The sequence below is a fragment of the Cheilinus undulatus genome, linkage group 11 (genome assembly GCF_018320785.1).
Source record: "Cheilinus undulatus linkage group 11, ASM1832078v1, whole genome shotgun sequence".
Classification (NCBI taxonomy): domain Eukaryota; kingdom Metazoa; phylum Chordata; class Actinopteri; order Labriformes; family Labridae; genus Cheilinus; species Cheilinus undulatus.
The window spans coordinates 44853029-44870748 of record NC_054875.1 but is presented as its reverse complement, the minus strand read 5'-3'; the positions used below and the strand labels follow the sequence as shown (position 1 = coordinate 44870748).

The 17720-nt window shown below is 40.3% G+C and overlaps 2 protein-coding genes across 6 annotated transcripts in view; both read right to left on the bottom strand.

Annotated features, from left to right (window-relative positions):
* Positions 1 to 6322: 6322 nt before the first annotated feature.
* LOC121516938 (zinc finger and BTB domain-containing protein 39) lies at positions 6323 to 13587 on the bottom strand. The gene is made up of 4 exons (XM_041798372.1): positions 13467 to 13587; positions 10204 to 11484; positions 9720 to 10079; positions 6323 to 8070 (listed from the first exon to the last, which is right to left on the bottom strand). Exons 2-4 carry the CDS (start codon positions 11446 to 11448, stop codon positions 7090 to 7092), a joined length of 2586 nt encoding a protein of 861 aa, XP_041654306.1. The 5' UTR covers positions 11449 to 11484; positions 13467 to 13587; the 3' UTR covers positions 6323 to 7089.
* A 2249-nt stretch (positions 13588 to 15836) lies between these two features.
* The window catches only part of agap2 (ArfGAP with GTPase domain, ankyrin repeat and PH domain 2), a 64275-nt gene continuing 62391 nt past the window's right edge, over positions 15837 to 17720 (bottom strand). For all 5 annotated transcript variants that reach the window (XM_041800242.1, XM_041800243.1, XM_041800241.1 and 2 more), the window contains one exon: positions 15837 to 17049. In XM_041800242.1, the coding sequence (XP_041656176.1) occupies positions 16849 to 17049 (201 nt within the window). In that variant the 3' untranslated portion in view covers positions 15837 to 16848. The remainder of the gene's footprint in view (positions 17050 to 17720) is intronic.

Below are 17720 nucleotides of genomic sequence, written 5' to 3'. Positions count from 1 at the left end.
TCATCATAGGAGGTGAGACAAAACTTTTTCTTTTTTGGAAACAGCAGCACAGTTTTTGGTGTCTTCTGGATGTTTTCTTTCAAATGAAATTCTCTGCAGCCTTCAGGATGTTCTGATCTACCGCCTCATAAAAATTGCAGCTACTCTTGGTCAGATTTGGGGTGCTTTGGGTGATTTTGGGACACTTGTTGACTTTCTGTCGCCTATAAGCTTTCTTGCAATGAATTTAAATAATAAGTTTGACACATAATACAGGTCTGTAACACTGGAGATTTTTTTCTGTTCATTTAAGGAGAGGATGCTCTGAGGATGAATTTACAACATTTTTATATGGACTGATCCATCATCTATTTCCTTGTATCATCTGGACGATTGACACAGCATATTTAATCTCTGATCAAGGATAATGAGAGCTTTTTCCCCAGTATATTCCTTTTAGTTCAAAAAAAGGTTGAAAATTTATATTTCATTAAAAACATTGTACAGAGGTGAGACAAGACTACTGTTTTAGTATTAAACAGACATACAAGACTGATATGAATGGTCATTTTATGTAGTAGCTTAACTTTATATAAACCATAACATGTCATGCTTTTTCCCCCTTTAAGGCAACCCTGGATGGATGGATGGATGGATGGATGACTGGATGGATGCATGCATGAATGGATGGATGGATGAATGCATGATGCATGGTTGGATGGATGCTTGCATGGATGGATGGATGATTGGATGGATGCATGATGGATGGATGGATGGATGGATGGATGAATTATGAATGAATTGATGGATGGATGGATGCATGACTGGATGAATGGATGGATTAATGATGGATGGATGGATGGATGGATGGATGGATGGATGATAGATGCATGATGGATGCATGCACACATGAATGGATATGTAACCATCCTTTTTGTCCCAGTCTCCTGAATCCACAGTCCTGGCTGCTACATCTGGTTTTTAGACTTTTAATCATTTCTCTGGTCTGATCCTTTCATCCTCTTTCTTTATCAGTCTACTTCATTATCAGTTTTACCTTAATATCAGTCTCCATAATTTAGCTCTCATAAATAATGTATTTTTCCTGTATGTCTTTGTTTTCAGTTCACAGCCTGTTTCAAACCAGTGACCCCCTAGAGGGAGCAAAGAAGTGATTTGATTGATTCACTGAAATCTAGCAGGCATGGATGGTTTCATTCTTAATTTGGACTCTTTATGTTGTTTGTTACACAACAGCGCCAAAGCCTCCCGCTGTTGTCTCTATAATGTTTCTGATCACAGTTTTGCAGAGAAGGAAGGCAGGAAATGTCTGAAGTTTTTCCGTCAAAGCTGCTCAGCTCCCACAGGAACTCATGGCAGCGTTTAAAGTGTCTGAATAGGAAGAAGAAACGCCACACCAGGAATGGAGTAAACAAACCGATGTGCACAGTTAGATAAGAGCTGTCCTTGTTTCTACAATGTGAATATCTTTAAAATGTGAAAATGATGAATAAATCAAAGCTTACATCAAACACACCTCATACCTGATCAAGTTTATTTGTTTTTCAAGAAATAGAAAGTAAAAAATGAGGCCTGCAGTGTTTGTATGAGTTATGATGTAATACTAATACTGATGTAATGTCATAATTTTAGACATACAACAGAAATATAAGGCTTTGAAATAGGACGTTTTATCTAAATAGCATTTCTAGCCTCACTGTCAGATACCATTACAAACAATGCAGGTCTGTTTATATATATGTAAAATTATTGTTATTTAAACTAGAAGTTAGATTAATTATGCTCACCAAGATCTGAGTTTTTATATGCACACCTCTGAATATTTGTCTGACTCAGATCAAAAGGCGTCACTCTCCACAGTTATTTTAAACCATGTTTGCATGAAAAATCCACTTTAATGTCTGAAATCTGGTTTTAAAAAGTGAAAAATAAACTTGAATTGCATGTAATGAGGAAAAAATATTTAATAATTCTGCAAGACAATTTTATATACAGTGCTGATTTCTTTTTTGTTGTTGTTGTTGTTTATTGGTCACACTTAAATGTTTCAGATAATCAAACAAATTTTAGTGTTAAACAAAGATAACCTGAGTAAATATACAAAATACAGTTTTTAAAAAATTATTTAATTTATCAGTGAAAAAAGCCATCCAAACCTACCCTGACCTGTGTGAAAAAGTCATCGCCCCCTAAACCTAATAACTGGTCGTGCCGTCCTTAGCGGCAACAACTGCAAACGAGTGTTTGTGATGACTGGCAATGAGTCTTTCACATCACTGTGGAGGAATTTTGTCCCACTCTTCTTTGCAGAATTACTTTAATGCAGCCACTTTGGAGGGTTTTGGGGGTATGAATGGCCTGTTTAAGATCATGCCACAGCATATCAGTCGGATTAAAGTCTGGACTTTGACAAGGCCACTCTAAAACCTTCAGTTGTTTTTTTTAAGACATTTTGAGGTGGACTTGCTGGTGTGTTTGGGATCATTCTCCTGATGAATAACCCAAGTGTATTTAAGCTTGAGGTCTTGAACTGATGGCCGTACATTCTCCTTCAGGATTTACTGGAGCAGCAAGGCAGCCCCAGACCATCACACAACCACCACCACGTTTGACTGCTGGTATGATGTCTTTTTGATAAAATGTTATTTTAACACCAAAAAGTTTAACTTTTGTGTCGTCAAGTCCACAGAATATTTTCCAAAAAGTCATGAGGATCATCAGGATGCTTTAAGTCAAACGTGAGACGAGCCTTTGTGTTCTTTTTGGTCAGCAGTGGTTTTGTCCTTGGAACTCTCCTATGATGCCATTTTTGTCTAGTCTCTTATGGTTGAGTCATGAACTGACCTTAACTGAGTCAGGTGAGGCCTGCAGGTCTTTAGATGTTCTGGGTTCTTCTGTGACCTCTTGGATGAGTCATCCATGCACTCTTGGAGTCATTTTGGTGGGCCAGCCATTCCTGGGAAGGTTCACCACTGTTCCGAATTTTCTCCATTTGTGGTTAATGGTGCTCACTGGAGTCTAAAAGCATTAGAAATGTCTTTGTAACCCTTTTCATACTGCTAGAAGTCAGTGACTCTTGAATTTCTTTAGATGGCGCCATGATGTGTTGCTTTTGGAATCTTCTAGCCTACTTGACTTTGTGTGACAGGTTCTATTTAAGGGATTTCTAGATTCAACAAGTCTGGTAGTAATCAGGCCTGGGTGTGGCTGGTCTAATTGAACTTAATCATAGTCATTTAGTGATTTATGAGCGGGGGCAATGAACTTTTCACACAGGGCCAGGTACGTTTGGATGTTTTTTTCCCCCTTGATGAATAAAATATTTAAAAACTACATTTTGTATTTACTCGGGTTATCTTTGTCTAAAATTAAGATTTGTTTGATGATCTGAAATGTTGAAGTGTGACAAATAGGCAAAAAAGTAAGATATCAGAAAGGGGGCAAACAAACCTGCTTAGACTTTATTTTTTTACTGTATATTTAATGCTTAGTGGGATGTTTTAAGGATGTTTGAACAATATCAGGAGCGGGACCACACCTTCATAAATTTAAGCCCAATCATCTCCTCCCTTTTGGCAGATGCATACTGTCCTCCTTTTTTCCTCACTTCTTTCTGTCTGTCCCCAGCAAGCACCAACTCACTGAATTATTTTATGTTAGATTGCCTCTTGTTGATGGTGTGGTCCTTTTCAATGAGTCTGTGCATGTGCTGTTGAAGTCCAACATAATTTCCTCTTAGTTTCAATCTATTTAAGCTGCAGAAAATGAACTGGCTTTTAAATATATCCAATAGCAGTGCAGAAACAGAGCTGTTTTCACTCACAGCTATCTCCTTTTTCCATTAAGTTATAATCTTTCTGGATGTACTCCCATCAGTGTGTCTCTGGAAAGCATCACAGTTAAAATGATAAGAATGCAGAAAAAGGAAGAGGGGATGTCAGCGTGCAGATGGCACAATAGCAGGAAGAGACGAGGCTTTAAAAAGGCCAAAGGTTCACAGGCCCCTGGAAGCAGGACGTTCACAAAGCTACGCTCGTTTCTGCAACTTCATCATTGAAAATCTGATGAGGGTTGGACTTTGTGGTGTGAAAGGTCATGAAAAACAGATTAAAGTTTCATTGGAGTGGTGCTAACAGTCTTCCTTGAGGCTTTATTTTTCAAAAACAAGATTAAAAAAAGGCTGACATTCATAGAAACAGAGAGTGACATGTATAAAGGCAAACAAATAATAAATAGCTGCACTGTCGTTTTAAATATGAGGTAAGAAAAATAGTACACAAAGAATGAAATGGGCACTTAAATCTCATGTTTCAACATGTTGGATTAAAAACACAAAGCTCTCTGTTGTGAGCCGTTAGAATCCATGGATGAAAAATTAAAGTGTTCAAACTTAAAAACAGCAACATGTGAAAATAGTCACTGCAGATCTAGAAAAAATAACTCTCCTGCTACAATGAGGCCCTACTTTCCTAACAGTGTAGTTCTCAATCACTGACATAGAAACAGATTTTATTATTATTAAGGTTATAAAGACACAGAGCACATAATACAACAATCACACGTCTCCTTTCTTTCAGTGACACAGAGCAGGACACACTGCCACCATGTGGCTCCTTCTTATCTGAGTCCACAGAGACAAACCCTCCGTATGGGTCGACTCAGTGAATGGTGTCTGAAATCTAACACGTCTGCTACATCGGGGCTTTCCTGCATCAGAATGAGGTGGTGGAGGGTCCTTCGTTATCCTGTACACATTCAGGTGCTGCAACTAAAACAATTTCACAGGAAACTTTAAATTGTAATAAGGCTGGATAATTTCTTTTTTTTTTTTTTTAAATACTGGAGATAATTTTGGCTTATACAGTAAATTTTATACATTTGTGGTTTTACTTGTTAAAACCACAAATGTATAAATTTTACTGTTACAAGTTACAAATTTTAAATTATTCTCTTTTTAACTGAATACGTTTTAGATCATTTTTAACAGTATATAAATATGACTGATGAACATGCGATTTTTTTGACATTTCAGCACCAACAAAGGTACTTAAATCTGTTTAAAATGTGCACCAGGACATCTCTGCTGCAAAATATATATATATATATATATATATATATATATATAAAAAGAACTAACTTTAAATGGATCTTTGACTCTCATTTCACCTTAACGAGACATTGCACCTTCTGCAATTTTAAAGTTTCAGGCCATATTGCAATTCCAATGAAATTTGAGTTATTCAAAATTGTGCAACTTAGAAAGGATAATCAAAAAATGTTTAATAACACACAAATGTGCCACCACTCCATGTGACATACAAAACACGTCAGCTTTGATCAGGGCTGGTAAGCATCACCAAATTTTGAAGGCAGGAAACCCCCGGTACATTCTAGAGTCTAAGTCTATCAAAGAGCTGGAATGATTAATTGATTAATTAATCAACAAATCAAAGTGATTTTTGAGCATGAATGCACAAATGAATTCTTTGAGTGATATAACCTGGGGAAAACTGACCCCTTTGTTAGCTTCTCTGGTTTAGTATTTCCTGCTTCACTCTGTCCAACAACTTATATAAAATATTTTAAAATGTTGAAAAGCTCATCCCAAATGTTATGGCAGGATCATCTATGATGCACGCTCGCTTTGATAAAGGAAACAAACGAGCAGGAAATATGCTTACCCGCGGACCTGCAACTGACACAGATGGTGATGATGTTTGTGTGTGTGGGATAGAGAGAGGTAGCGGGAGAGGGAGACAGAGAACGAGAGAGAAAGCGGGAGAGGGAGAGAGAGAGAATATGACTGGAGACACTTCACCCTCAGTGTCTGAGATGTTTTAAAAAGGAAACTGTGACTTTCTGTCACAGTCCGCCCTGACTTCACTCGCACAGTGTGAGCACACAGGTTGTGCGTTGTAAGTGATTTAGTTGTATGGCAGGAGATGACATTCTGCCATGACTGTTGTATGGTCTGCTTGAAATCGCACAGAGTATAGCTGGCTTAAAACTGACTAAAAGTAAATTTAGTTTTTGTCAAGATGCCGAAAACTAGACTAAAATGTAATATAGTTTTTGACGGACATTCAAAATCCATGATAATTCTCCACCATAGATAAAATCTGTCAAAAACAATGCATCTGTAGCTATTCTTCCTCTCAGCTGTAGAAAGCAGGGACCCCAGGTTTGGCAGAGTGCAGAGAACACACTACCATGATTTGGTGCCAGATTTAGGAAAGAGAATAAATGCTTGGACTAAAAATAAAGACTAAAACCTGAGGGCTTTTATGGACTAAAACTAGACTAAAATGTCTTCCGAGTTTTTGTTGACTAAAACTATTAAGGGTAGAATGACTAAATTGTGACTAAAACTAAAAGACATGAAATCAAAAGACTAAAATTAAAAATAGCTGTCAAAATTAACACTGCAGCATGGGTCTTTACTCTACTGAGGTCTAGTTCTGATAAACTGCTGCTATAGCTACATCCACACTGATCTCTTTACTGGTCACCCTTGTTTACAGGCTTGCAGTCACTCCCTTTAACCACGCCCACAGCTACGGCCTCTTCCTCCTCATATAACGCTGATTGGCCCAATCACTCTGACTGGGAACAAATGCTTCAGTTTGAAGCTGTGCTGGTTGGATCCACCTGATGACAGATTTGGAATTTGGCTTTGCAAAGCTAACGTGATCTATCAATGAAAGGTTTATTCTGAATGCAATGTTCGTTACAGAGCTACCTCTCATGTCTGTCTGAACATACCAACTTCCTCTATTTGATGCTTATCTGCAAACGCCAAAATGTTTGTAAATTATGATAAAGAATCATGGTAAGATGATAACTAAAGCCTACATCCTGATCCTACAGTTTGTTTGAAATAAAAACAGTGAACTTTAGTAAAACCACATTAAGAGCAGGCAGGCTAATTTAACAGATCTTCTGATTGACTCATCAATTAATCATTGCAGCTCTGACTGAAAACAAACATGAGTTTTAGCCCTAGTCTATTAGAAGAAAAACATTTTTTGGTCCACGACAACCAGTGAGAGAGGAGGAGTCAGATGGAAAAGGTCTCGAGGAGAGAGCCAATCAGACGTCCACAGTGTGCATCGGTTCTTTCGAGTGATCATTGTACATGAAGGTCTGCTCGATGTTGAAGTCAGGGGGCAGGTGGTCTTTGTGGAGCTCCATGTGCGATGACACCAGCTTCAGTGTGGAGAAGAACAGGCCGCAGACGGTGCAGCGGTACATGAGGGCACCAGCATGTGTCTTCAGGTGGCAGATCATGGTGGAGCGGCCTCTGAAGAAGCGCAGGCAAACTTTGCACTGGTACGGTTTCTCCCCGGTGTGAATGCGGAGGTGGTAGGTGAACTCTCCGGAGTGGGCGAAACATTTTCCGCAGTACCGACACCGGTACCACTTCCCCCTAACACCAGCTGCTCCTGCTCCCCCCTCCTGCCCCAAGCTCCCATTGGTCAAGACTCCAGATGACCCCAGACTGTGTGCTGACCCTTGAAAAAACTTCTCTGGGATGCTGAAGCCCATCCCCAAACCTAAACCCAGGTTACTCATCTTGACAAGGCCACCCACCTCCCGAGGAGAGGAGGAGGAGGATGACGGAGGACACTCCAGAGGCTGGTCAGCTTTACGTTTCCATCCCTGGCTCACCCCGCCTCCTCCACCCCCCAGGGAGTCACTGGTGTGCAGGCTGAGGTGGTACTGAAAGGCCGAGGGGGAGCGGAAAGTCTGCTGGCAAAGGAAGCAGTGCAACTCCTCCCCTCCTGCTGTACCTCCTCCTCCTCCTCCATCCACTTTGACTCCTCTGTAAGCCCTCAGCGCAGATCGCTCCCTCTCTTTAGCTGCTGCCTCCTCGGCGTGTGCAGCCATGTGTCTGTCTAGCAGGAGGCGCTCTACAAAGCAGCGGGCACAGTGTGGGCAGGTGAAGACGGGCAGAGACAGGTGGGTGAGGGCGTGCCACAGCAGGGAGCAGAGGGAGGGCTGAGGGAGGTGACACACGGCACAGCTGAGGCTCTGAGGACACACGTGACTCAGCAGGTGGTCTCTGAGCGTCTGTGGAGGAGACACAGAATATTAACCAGAGACATGGGGGAACAGCTTTAGATTCATACTAAATAGTTTATATTATCAATTCCCTAAATATGTGACTTTTTAGTGATCAAGTGAAAAATTAGCAGCTATTTAAGAATTAGTCTTCAAAGAGGGTGCACATACAAAATCTGACATTAAATTTTTACACTTTCAATATATTTTAAGAACTCAGTGCATCTTCAGTTTATAACCACTTGCACTGGTGACAGTTAACTGTATGTTTTGTGCAGATTTTTTACATTAACATGTGACAGCTAAGTCAAGAAAATGTCAAAAGTGTTTGTTCTTGCTAGCAGTGCTAACATTAACAGACAGAGCTACTGTAACACTAGGTGAAAGTTTCACTTAAAGCTGCTTTTTATTGTGTGCAAGATGTGCAAGCCTGACTGAGACCTATCCTCACAGACTCAGTGCTGTGATTGCAGCCAAAGGTTCATCTACTAATACTAACTTGAAGCAGTGTTCATTTTGGCAGCTATTTTTCATTTTAGTTTTAGTCACATTTTAGTCATTTCTACCCTTTATAGTTTCAGTTTAGTTTTATTCAATGAAAACATAAAACATTTCAGTCTGGTTTTAGTCCATAAAAAGTCCTCATATTTTAGTCTTTACTTTTAGTCCAAGAGTTTATTCTCTTTCCTAAATCTGGTACTGAATCATGGTAGTGTGCTCTCTGCACCCAGCCAAACCTGGGGTCCTTGCTTTCTACAGCTGAGAGGCAGAAGAGCTACGGATCCATTGCATTTTGAGAGATTTACCCACAGTGGAGAAATATCACAGATTTTGAATGTCTGACGAAAACTAAATTACATTTTAGTCTTGTTTTAGTCATTTTGACAAAAACTAGACTTAGGTTTTGTCAGTTTCAGTCATCACAGATCTATTTTTGTTAGTCTTAGTCTAGTTTTTTCAAAAAAAAAAAAAAAGGCTTAGTTAGCTTAGTCATAGTTTTAGTTGACAAAATTAACACTGACTTGAAGGATGTGAGTGTTCATGCAGTCACTTGTTTTACATGACATGTTTTATTCAGTTGACATTACTGTGTAGAAATTTGTTTTCACCTTGACATTAAAGAGTTTTTTTTGCTAATTTTTGTAAAAAAAAAAAAAAAAAGGCAAATGATATTAACCATGATTGATTTATAAAATCAATAAAAAGGGGGGAATTCTTTTCAGACTGTCACACAAGATGGCACTCTATGAGAATCTAATCAAATAGTTTAGTTTTAATCAATGACACCGCAATAATATTTTAGTTCACTGTCAGTTAATAAAATACCAAATACAATAAAAAAGATTAAATATATAATTACTGACAACCTTAATGATACTCCTTAACAATATAGTGCTGGTAAACAAACATCACTTGTCCAAACATTTAATCATCCAAGCTTCTTGCACTAACTTTTCTAGTTTTGGGGTTAAATTGTGTCCCTGTGCTGTAAAAGGGTCTATCAAAACAAACATGTACCGCATAAATCAAAATCAAATTTTTTTCTGTGATGGCCAGGTGATAAAAGATGCTTTTATTTTGAATAGATGAAGAATAAAATGCTAGTGTCACAGCTGCCGCTGTTCTAAGCTGTGGAAAAGTTGATTAACATTTCTAACCTGGAAGTCCTTGCTGAGGGTTTTTGTGCACGCTGCACACTGCAGCTCTGAGCTCAGGCCCTGACCGCTGTTTGTTAGCGCCCCCTGTGGGATGGTGTAACACGAGGCAGTCTGTCTGTGGTGGCGCAGCAGTTTGTTCTGGCTGCAGAAATGAAGGTTACACATGTCACAGGAGAAGAGCTGCACCCCGACATGGGTCAGAGTGTGGTCGACACCTGCAGCGCGGTCTGGGAATGACGCCCCACAGACTCTGCAGAGGCCAAGCTCGGTCAGGTGAGTCTCAGCGTGTCTCCTGATGGCAGCCGGGTCAGCAGGAAGGGACGTGGTGCAGGCTTTACATGGCAGCATGTTTTCTGGGATCTAAAGGGATAAAGAACAGGATTTTATTTGAGTGGGCTAGGATTTAACTGAAAAATTCTAGTGCAGACTAAGGCAGACTTTTAATTTGACACCCTGTAATTGTACTGGAGAATACTAAAATTACCTGGTTGCTTGGGTTTCCTCCTTCTCCATTCTCCAAACAAACAAGGTCGTCTTCTTCCTCCTCCTCGTCCACCTCCTCCATAAAGTTCTCATCATCACTCAGCTCTATGATCTCACCTGCCAGGTGTCTCCACTGCTCCTCCTCTGTTTCCTCCACTGCTCCATTCTCTTGTAGAACCTCCCTGTCCTCCTCATTTTCTCCCTCCACCTCTCCAAACATCATCCCATCTTCCCTCTGGGCCTCCATGACGCCCCCCTCTACCTGCAGGCTGCCTATAGGCTCTCCTGAGGAAGAGGTTGGGTGACACGCTTCTGCTGCAAGCTGAGCTGAAGAGTCAGGGAAGGAGCAGGAGTTAGACGGAGCAGTGTCGCAACTCTGAGGAAGAGAGCTTCCTGCGCTCTCTGGAACCATTTGTCTGTTTCTGTCACCGTCATCACAACTTCCTCCAGCCTCCTCTTCCTCCAGTCCCTGCTCCATCTTTAGCTGGAGCACAGGCCCAGGAGGCAGCACGCCGTCACTCTGACTCCTGGATAAAAGGCCGTGTCCTGTTGGGAGTCGATGATCTACAGCTGACTGTCCGTAGCCCATGTGAGACTGTGTGTCCTCTGACTTCAGGGCACGTGGAAGAACTCCAGTGTGAGCGTCACGGCAGGAGCTGGATGTCCTGGTAGTTTGGAGGAGAGGTGAGGCAGTGTCGGCGGGGGTCGGAGCAGCTGATGAAGACAGAGATGAGCAGGAGGCAGCAGAGGAGCACAGAGACGATGCAGACAGAGAAACTGAACCAACCGCAGCCACTGTGGAAGGAGCAGCAGTAACCATGCTGGAATCCAGGGGCATTTCTTCCTTGGCTTTACAGTTGGCAGACACAGAAGTCTGCAGGTCAGGAAAGGTGGCATGACAGGCCTTCACCAGTTCACTCACACCGAGCCTCTCAGCCAGCTCATATAGCACCCCGACATCTATGAGATCAGTCAGGATCTCCCCCGTGTACACGAACGTCAGCACCCTCTCAAAGTTGGCCGAGGAGATGAACTCCAGAGAGAAGGCAGTGGAGGACGAGGCTGGAGCTCGGGCAAACAGGTTGCGGAAGTATGTCCCAGCACAGGCGAGCACAGCACGGTGTGCTGGGAATGTGCGGTTGCCAACCTGCAGGAGCACATCACAGTATTGACGGGACTGTCTGCAGCGATTGAGCTCAGCGAGAAGGCTGGCAGCATGGCCGGGACCCTGCAGCCGGATCCTCATCCCTGCTGCTGCAGCTCCTAATGTGCTATAGCATAACTGCAGGAAAAACGAGAGAAGACCAACAGTTCAAAACAGAGGAGGAAGTGTTTTAGTTTATACTGGAGCAGCTTTAACTGTGTCTGTGGATGATACACTGTAAGAATGTTTTATCATGGCAAAAATCATAATCACTTTAATTGGTATTAAGATCACAATTATGAAACACAATTTTTTGTTGATTTTGCAACACTGGCATCACATACGTTTATCAAACCAACTTCTAGGCACCCAGTATGCTATCTTTCTTGTTTTTAGATACCAAAATAAGCAGCAAAACTTCTGCAAATTGACTTGCTTGTAAATACAGTTTCAATGTTTTGGTACCAGAATGTTTCAATGTATTTGTGCAATTTAGTGCATGATATTGTTTTAAAATCAGTATCAGATTCAATGCATATAAAAATTTCAGCTGACATTTACAGCCGATTTATTGTCTTTGTATATATTGGCTGTTTATAAAGTCCTGCGTAAGTTTCATGGGCCACATGTGCCACAACCTGGGGCTGGAGGCGACAGAGTCAAGCTCAGCACATCGACACACCACGTCACTCGGCAGCAAAGGTCAAGTTCAACTGCATCTCTTTTGTCTGGGCCCCTTTCACCCCTGGTGATACCTCCAGAGTCTGCTGGTGGTTTTCAGGTTCCTGGGACACCCACAGCATGACCTGGGGCTCCCTACTACTCGCCTGGATGGAACCATAGGCCTTACTGCTCGCCACATCTACCCATCACTACACCCTAAAGGTGTGGACTTTGTATTTTTTTCCCAATAGATTATTTTCTGATGCCCCTGGTAATATGCAAAGACCCCCTAGTGTATAATCAGGGTTGAATCTATCCTTCTTCCCACCCAGTGGTGCCCTCAGGCAGCTTACTCACCACATCTAGGCCTTACTGCAGCCTTAATTTTTGGCCCAATCATGCCTAAAAAATATGCACACAGTATTGAATATTATATCAGTCTTACATATCTACAAAATATTCAAATGTACCATCAGGTCCACCATGAGCCCTGAATATTCTACCTGCTCCTCTCCACTCCACTTGACTCAGTCTCTCTTTGCTCAGGGGACTCTTGGAGCTCTTTACAATAAAAAGGTGTGTATAAATCAAACTCTGTATCTGCTGAAATAAGTTCTAAAATATCATTGTATCTGATACAGTCAAAAATCCAACGTTCTGCATCTCTAGGTGTAAAGTATCAAAAAAATCTGACACCTTATTTCACCTAAGAGTAAAGTAAATGACAAGTAAAGGCAGCAGATGACAAAAAGGTTTTCCAATTTCTTTTTAGTATCTTTTACATGTCAGGGATTTTATTGTTACTCATGCATTAGGTAAAAAAAAGTCACTTCTTTTTGACATGACGTTTTAAAAGGCCACATTTCCCTCATTTCACTGAAAGATTGTGATCTGTGTGATCTGGATGGTGCACAGAAGAGACATTAATCCTCAAAAACTGCAAGCAATCTCCAACAAACTGCTTAAATTGCACAGAATATTGGAAAAGTTTTACAGCCAACCTAAATGTGCTTTTTTAAGATAGTGTCTAGGAGTTTGCCTGCATTTTCTGATAACATAAATCAAGAAATTACCCAGTATCACTGACTTTATTGTGTTTTTGTTGCCGTGGTGTCGACACAGATATCAGTACTGTTTGATTCTTACTGACGTTTCTGTTGAATTACAGCAGAGTTAAAATAAATTAACACAGCCTCCATCCATCAATACAGACTAATGTAGAATATAATAAATGATGCTGTGTAGTTGGATTAGTCCAGTATTTATTCTGACGCATAGTTTAGAGCTTCTTGTTTAAATACCAGAATTTTCAGTTGAATCTACGTAGTCCAACACGGAGCTAACGGTTGGCGACGGTTACCAGCAGCATAATCCAGACACTATTTTACTGTTTTACTCGTTAAAAAGCTGATTTTTGATCAGTCACTGGACTCGTTGGTTTCATTTTCACAACTTACCCATTGGGGAATCTGTCCAGGTGGCGAATTCTCCTCAGTTTCTGAGTTTTTTTGGAAGAACTCCGGGGGTCTTTCACTATAATTATAAACGTTAGAAACACAGCCGTTTGATAGCACGTCGCACGTCGATGACGTATGTCAACAAAACTGCTCTAAAGATCGCCCCCTGCAGGTTTCATAAGTCAAGGAAAATGCGCTACCCATAGACTGCCAGTCAGTATCAATGGAAGAACAGACTTTCTACTGAAGTTTAAAAAAGATAGAAAAAAAAAAAAAAAAAAGTAAAATAGGCGTGCATATAAAAGCCCCGCATTCAGTACTCTCCATACTAAATATCACCAAAATTATTAAAGTACTAAAAGACAGAGGACCGGGACTTATCTGGTTGAAACTGGACCTTCACTCAAATGTTATTAAATTAACATTATTTTCACCAGTAGGGCTGGTTTATAAATTGAATCAGACAGGCTGTTTGATCTAGTAGTTTCCAAACTAGGGCTCAGGGCCTTTCATAGGGTTATCATTTAAATCTGAATAGTGTGAAGTGTCAGAAAATAACATAAAAATAATTAATACTTGAAAAAAAAGAGACTTCAATGAGTTTCCAAGCATCTTTATGGTCTACAAAGACGAACAAGATCTTTTGAGAGGGGATCACTATTTTATATGCTACACATTTTTATTCTTTCTACCTTATTTTAATTTGATTTATCATATTCGTATCTATTATTTGTATTAGGGATACATGATTTTGGATTTTTGATTATATCTGCTACGCCCATATTTATAAATAAACTGTAGCCGATTCTGATAATGAGACACACACATTTCTGTCCACAAACACACTTTAAAGTTTAAGGAATGGTGATGAATACAGAAAAAGACTTCAGCCAATGTAGGCCTGTTGTCCCAACCTAAAACTCAACTCACTTATTTGTTCACACGGTCAATATTTACCTCTTAAACATCTTCAGAAGGTTTAATATTATTCATTCATTTAGATTTATTTAACCAGGAAAGCCTCATAGAGATTAAGAGTTACAGACCTGAAACATGAAACACAGATCAACCACTCCTGAGTCACAGATCAGAGTCATCAGTCAAAAACATCTACAACCTGATGCATCTTCCTCCAATGCCTTCAGTCTAAGTTTAAAACAATTTAAAGAGACCTGCTCCGTATATATAGATTCTCCTGCAGAAGATTCCAGGCTGCAGGAGCAGCAGACCTGAATCTTTTTTGAACCATTTCAGCGAGGACTTTGGGTACAGAGAGCAAAAGTAAATCCTGTGACTGAGTCACAGAGCAAAGATTGTTGCTTCCAGAAATTTTCACATGAATTATGTACACAAGTATGATGGAAGCGGATAAATAAAGATATTCTTTATACTAGTCTATATGTTTTATCTCATTCTATTTAAATTCCTCTGAAGGTAAGGTTGTTTTTGTGGGTTGTTGCCCATTCATTCTGTAGAGCATATCTGAGATCAGGCACCAATGTCAGACTAGAAAGCCTGGCTCAAAGACTATGTTCCAGTTCATCTCAAAGGAGCTGGATGGGGTTCAGTGGGGGTCAGTCAAGTTCTTCCACACCAAACTCATCAAACCATGTCTTTATAGTCCTTGGTTTGTGCACTGGGGCACAGTCATGTTGGAATAGAAAGGGCCTTCCACAAACTGTTGCCTCAAAGTTGGAAGCATAGCATTGTCCAAAATGTCTTGGTATGCTAAAGCATTAAGATCGGACTTCACTGGAGATAAGAGGTCTAGGTCTGAAAAACAGCCCCATACCATTATCCCTCCTCCACCAAACTTTACAGGCATGTTTTGGGGACCTCTGAGACCAATATAAACTTGTCTTAAAAGGGTAAAATACGTGACCTTTAATGCCAGTGGAAGTTCAGAACTCTTCAGCTGTGGAATCAGCAGAGCGTTGGTGACTTTAAAGCACCATGCGCCCCAGCAGCCGTTGACCCTGCTCTCTAATTTTTTTGTAGTCTTTAGCTTGGTGGCTGTTGTTCCTAAATGCTTCCACATTCTAATATCACTTGCAAAGGTGTTATCCATCCTAGTTCCACACTTGGAGTCACTTTGCTCTCCAGAACAACCCATTTAGGATCCCAAATGTTTACAAAGAGAGACTATGAGGCTAGGTGTTTGATTTTCTACACTGTGGGAAAAGGTCTGACAAACATTTGAATTAAATAATTAAAAGGTGTGGCCAAATACTTTTGTCCATAAAGTGGATAATTTCTTATACTGTGCTCATGGTGGATTAATGTTGAATTCCTAAGTATTGATGGCTGAATAGGTTATGTTATACAGAATGTGGGAAAAGACAGAGACAACAAACCTCCACATAATGCTAATTAAAAAAGTTTATTTTGTTCCAGTAACCGTTTCTTTTTGCTCATGAAGGACTCACACGACCCACAGAGTGTCAAAAGTAACAATGACACCTTCAGCTCTTCATACTTCACTGTAAACTCATGGAAAAGACCTACACAACAGGAAAATGAGTAATGTCATCGTCTTTACGCAGTCGTCTGGCCATCCCAAAGAAAACTTTCAACAAACAGCCACATGTTTACGCATGTTAAAGCATTTCTTCATTGCTTTTATGACAAAAGAGAATAAGAAATCATCATGGGACAATGAAAAAACAAACTTGACATATTTTCAAAACTACCAGTAGAAATCATTTACAAAAATTGAGTCTTTGATTTTTCGTTGTGTCTTAGTTACAGAGTAGAACATTAAGTATGTAGTATAGTTACATTTACATTTTAAAACGCCATATCTTTGACCTGTGAGAGTAACACTGACATATTTCATATTCCAAACCATTCATTTTTCTAGTCTAAGTAGAATTATCTGGGCTGATTCTTCACTGAAACAGTTTATATCGGCCTTTAAACGGACCTTTATACTGCTGCAACAGGCACACACGAATAACAACATGACATATTGTAGGTTTTATTTGTAAAGCCCGAGAAAAGAATCGCTGTTTTGGTCCAGTCACAACAAATTTGAATAAAAGCAGCACCCTCTTGATGTGTTTATTACATACAGACACGTCTCACTCTAAAACTTGTTGCTTTTCGTCGTCACAGCTGATTATTGCACTTCATCAGGAGGAAGTGAAACTGCAGCAGGTCGAGTGTCTGCGCTAAAATTACAGGAGCTACAAAGTTCTACTTGAGTCATTTGAAAATGAGGTCAACAACACGGTACTCAGCAATATGTCATCAACAAATTCAGTGGATATTGCTTTAAAGTTGTTTGATATGTTGTTCAGTCTTCAGAAACATTTTTTAAATCCATAGTCAGCTGTGTTCATGGTTCCCCCTCTTTGCTCCGCTGTGTTGCAGCATCTTTTTGCTACCGCTTCCTGGAGCTCGTTCGACCCAGGCTGGCGGTGCTGGAGCGGCGTGACAGGACGGGTGTGGCGGTAGGAGGGGACGTCTCGCTGGGGCAGCCATGTTGGAGTAAAATATCAATGCAGCCTTTGCTCCCTGTGTTTCTGGCAATCCTTAAGGCAGTCTGTCCCTGGTCATCCTTTGCCTTTACATCAATTCCATACTGTTGGAGCAGAGAGCGAAATTAGACTCATTTATGTGTCAAAATCTCCACTAAAAGAAACGCTGCGTATTCTGATATGTCGTCTCTATCAAATTAACATTAGTGTCTTTATAAACTTAGCCTAACTTTTTCAAATTAACTGATTTACAAAAAAAACTGAAAAAATAGTAAAGCACATTAATATTTCTTGATGAATATGTCGAATTATAGTTATTTACGTGCATTCCTGAACAGAAAAATGAGTTTTAGTGGTTGAATGTTATGCTTGATTCATTTCTGACTTCTCAGAGAAGCCCAGTGAGCCGGCTCAAATTTGGGTAAATTCAGTTTGAAATCCCTCATTCCTGTTCAAAATGGTAAAACGTGGAGAGCTCACTGAAAATGAAAGAGTCCGCATTAAAGCACTTCATGATGCTGGATGGTCTCTGAGACAAATATGACAGGTGGTCTAATAAATTTGTTAAGCACTGTATATGCATAAATTTAGTTCAATTTAAAATTAACAGTAGTCATGGTGAGGTTTATGCTGAAATCAAAATAATGTTTAAAAATCCTTAAAGTTAAAGTCTGCATGAGTTTTGTTGAATGTGCATGGCTGTGTGCAACTATACTTTAACCACCTCCAAGTACAGTGGGGATCCCACTCTCTGCCTTTAGGGCTGTGGGCTGAG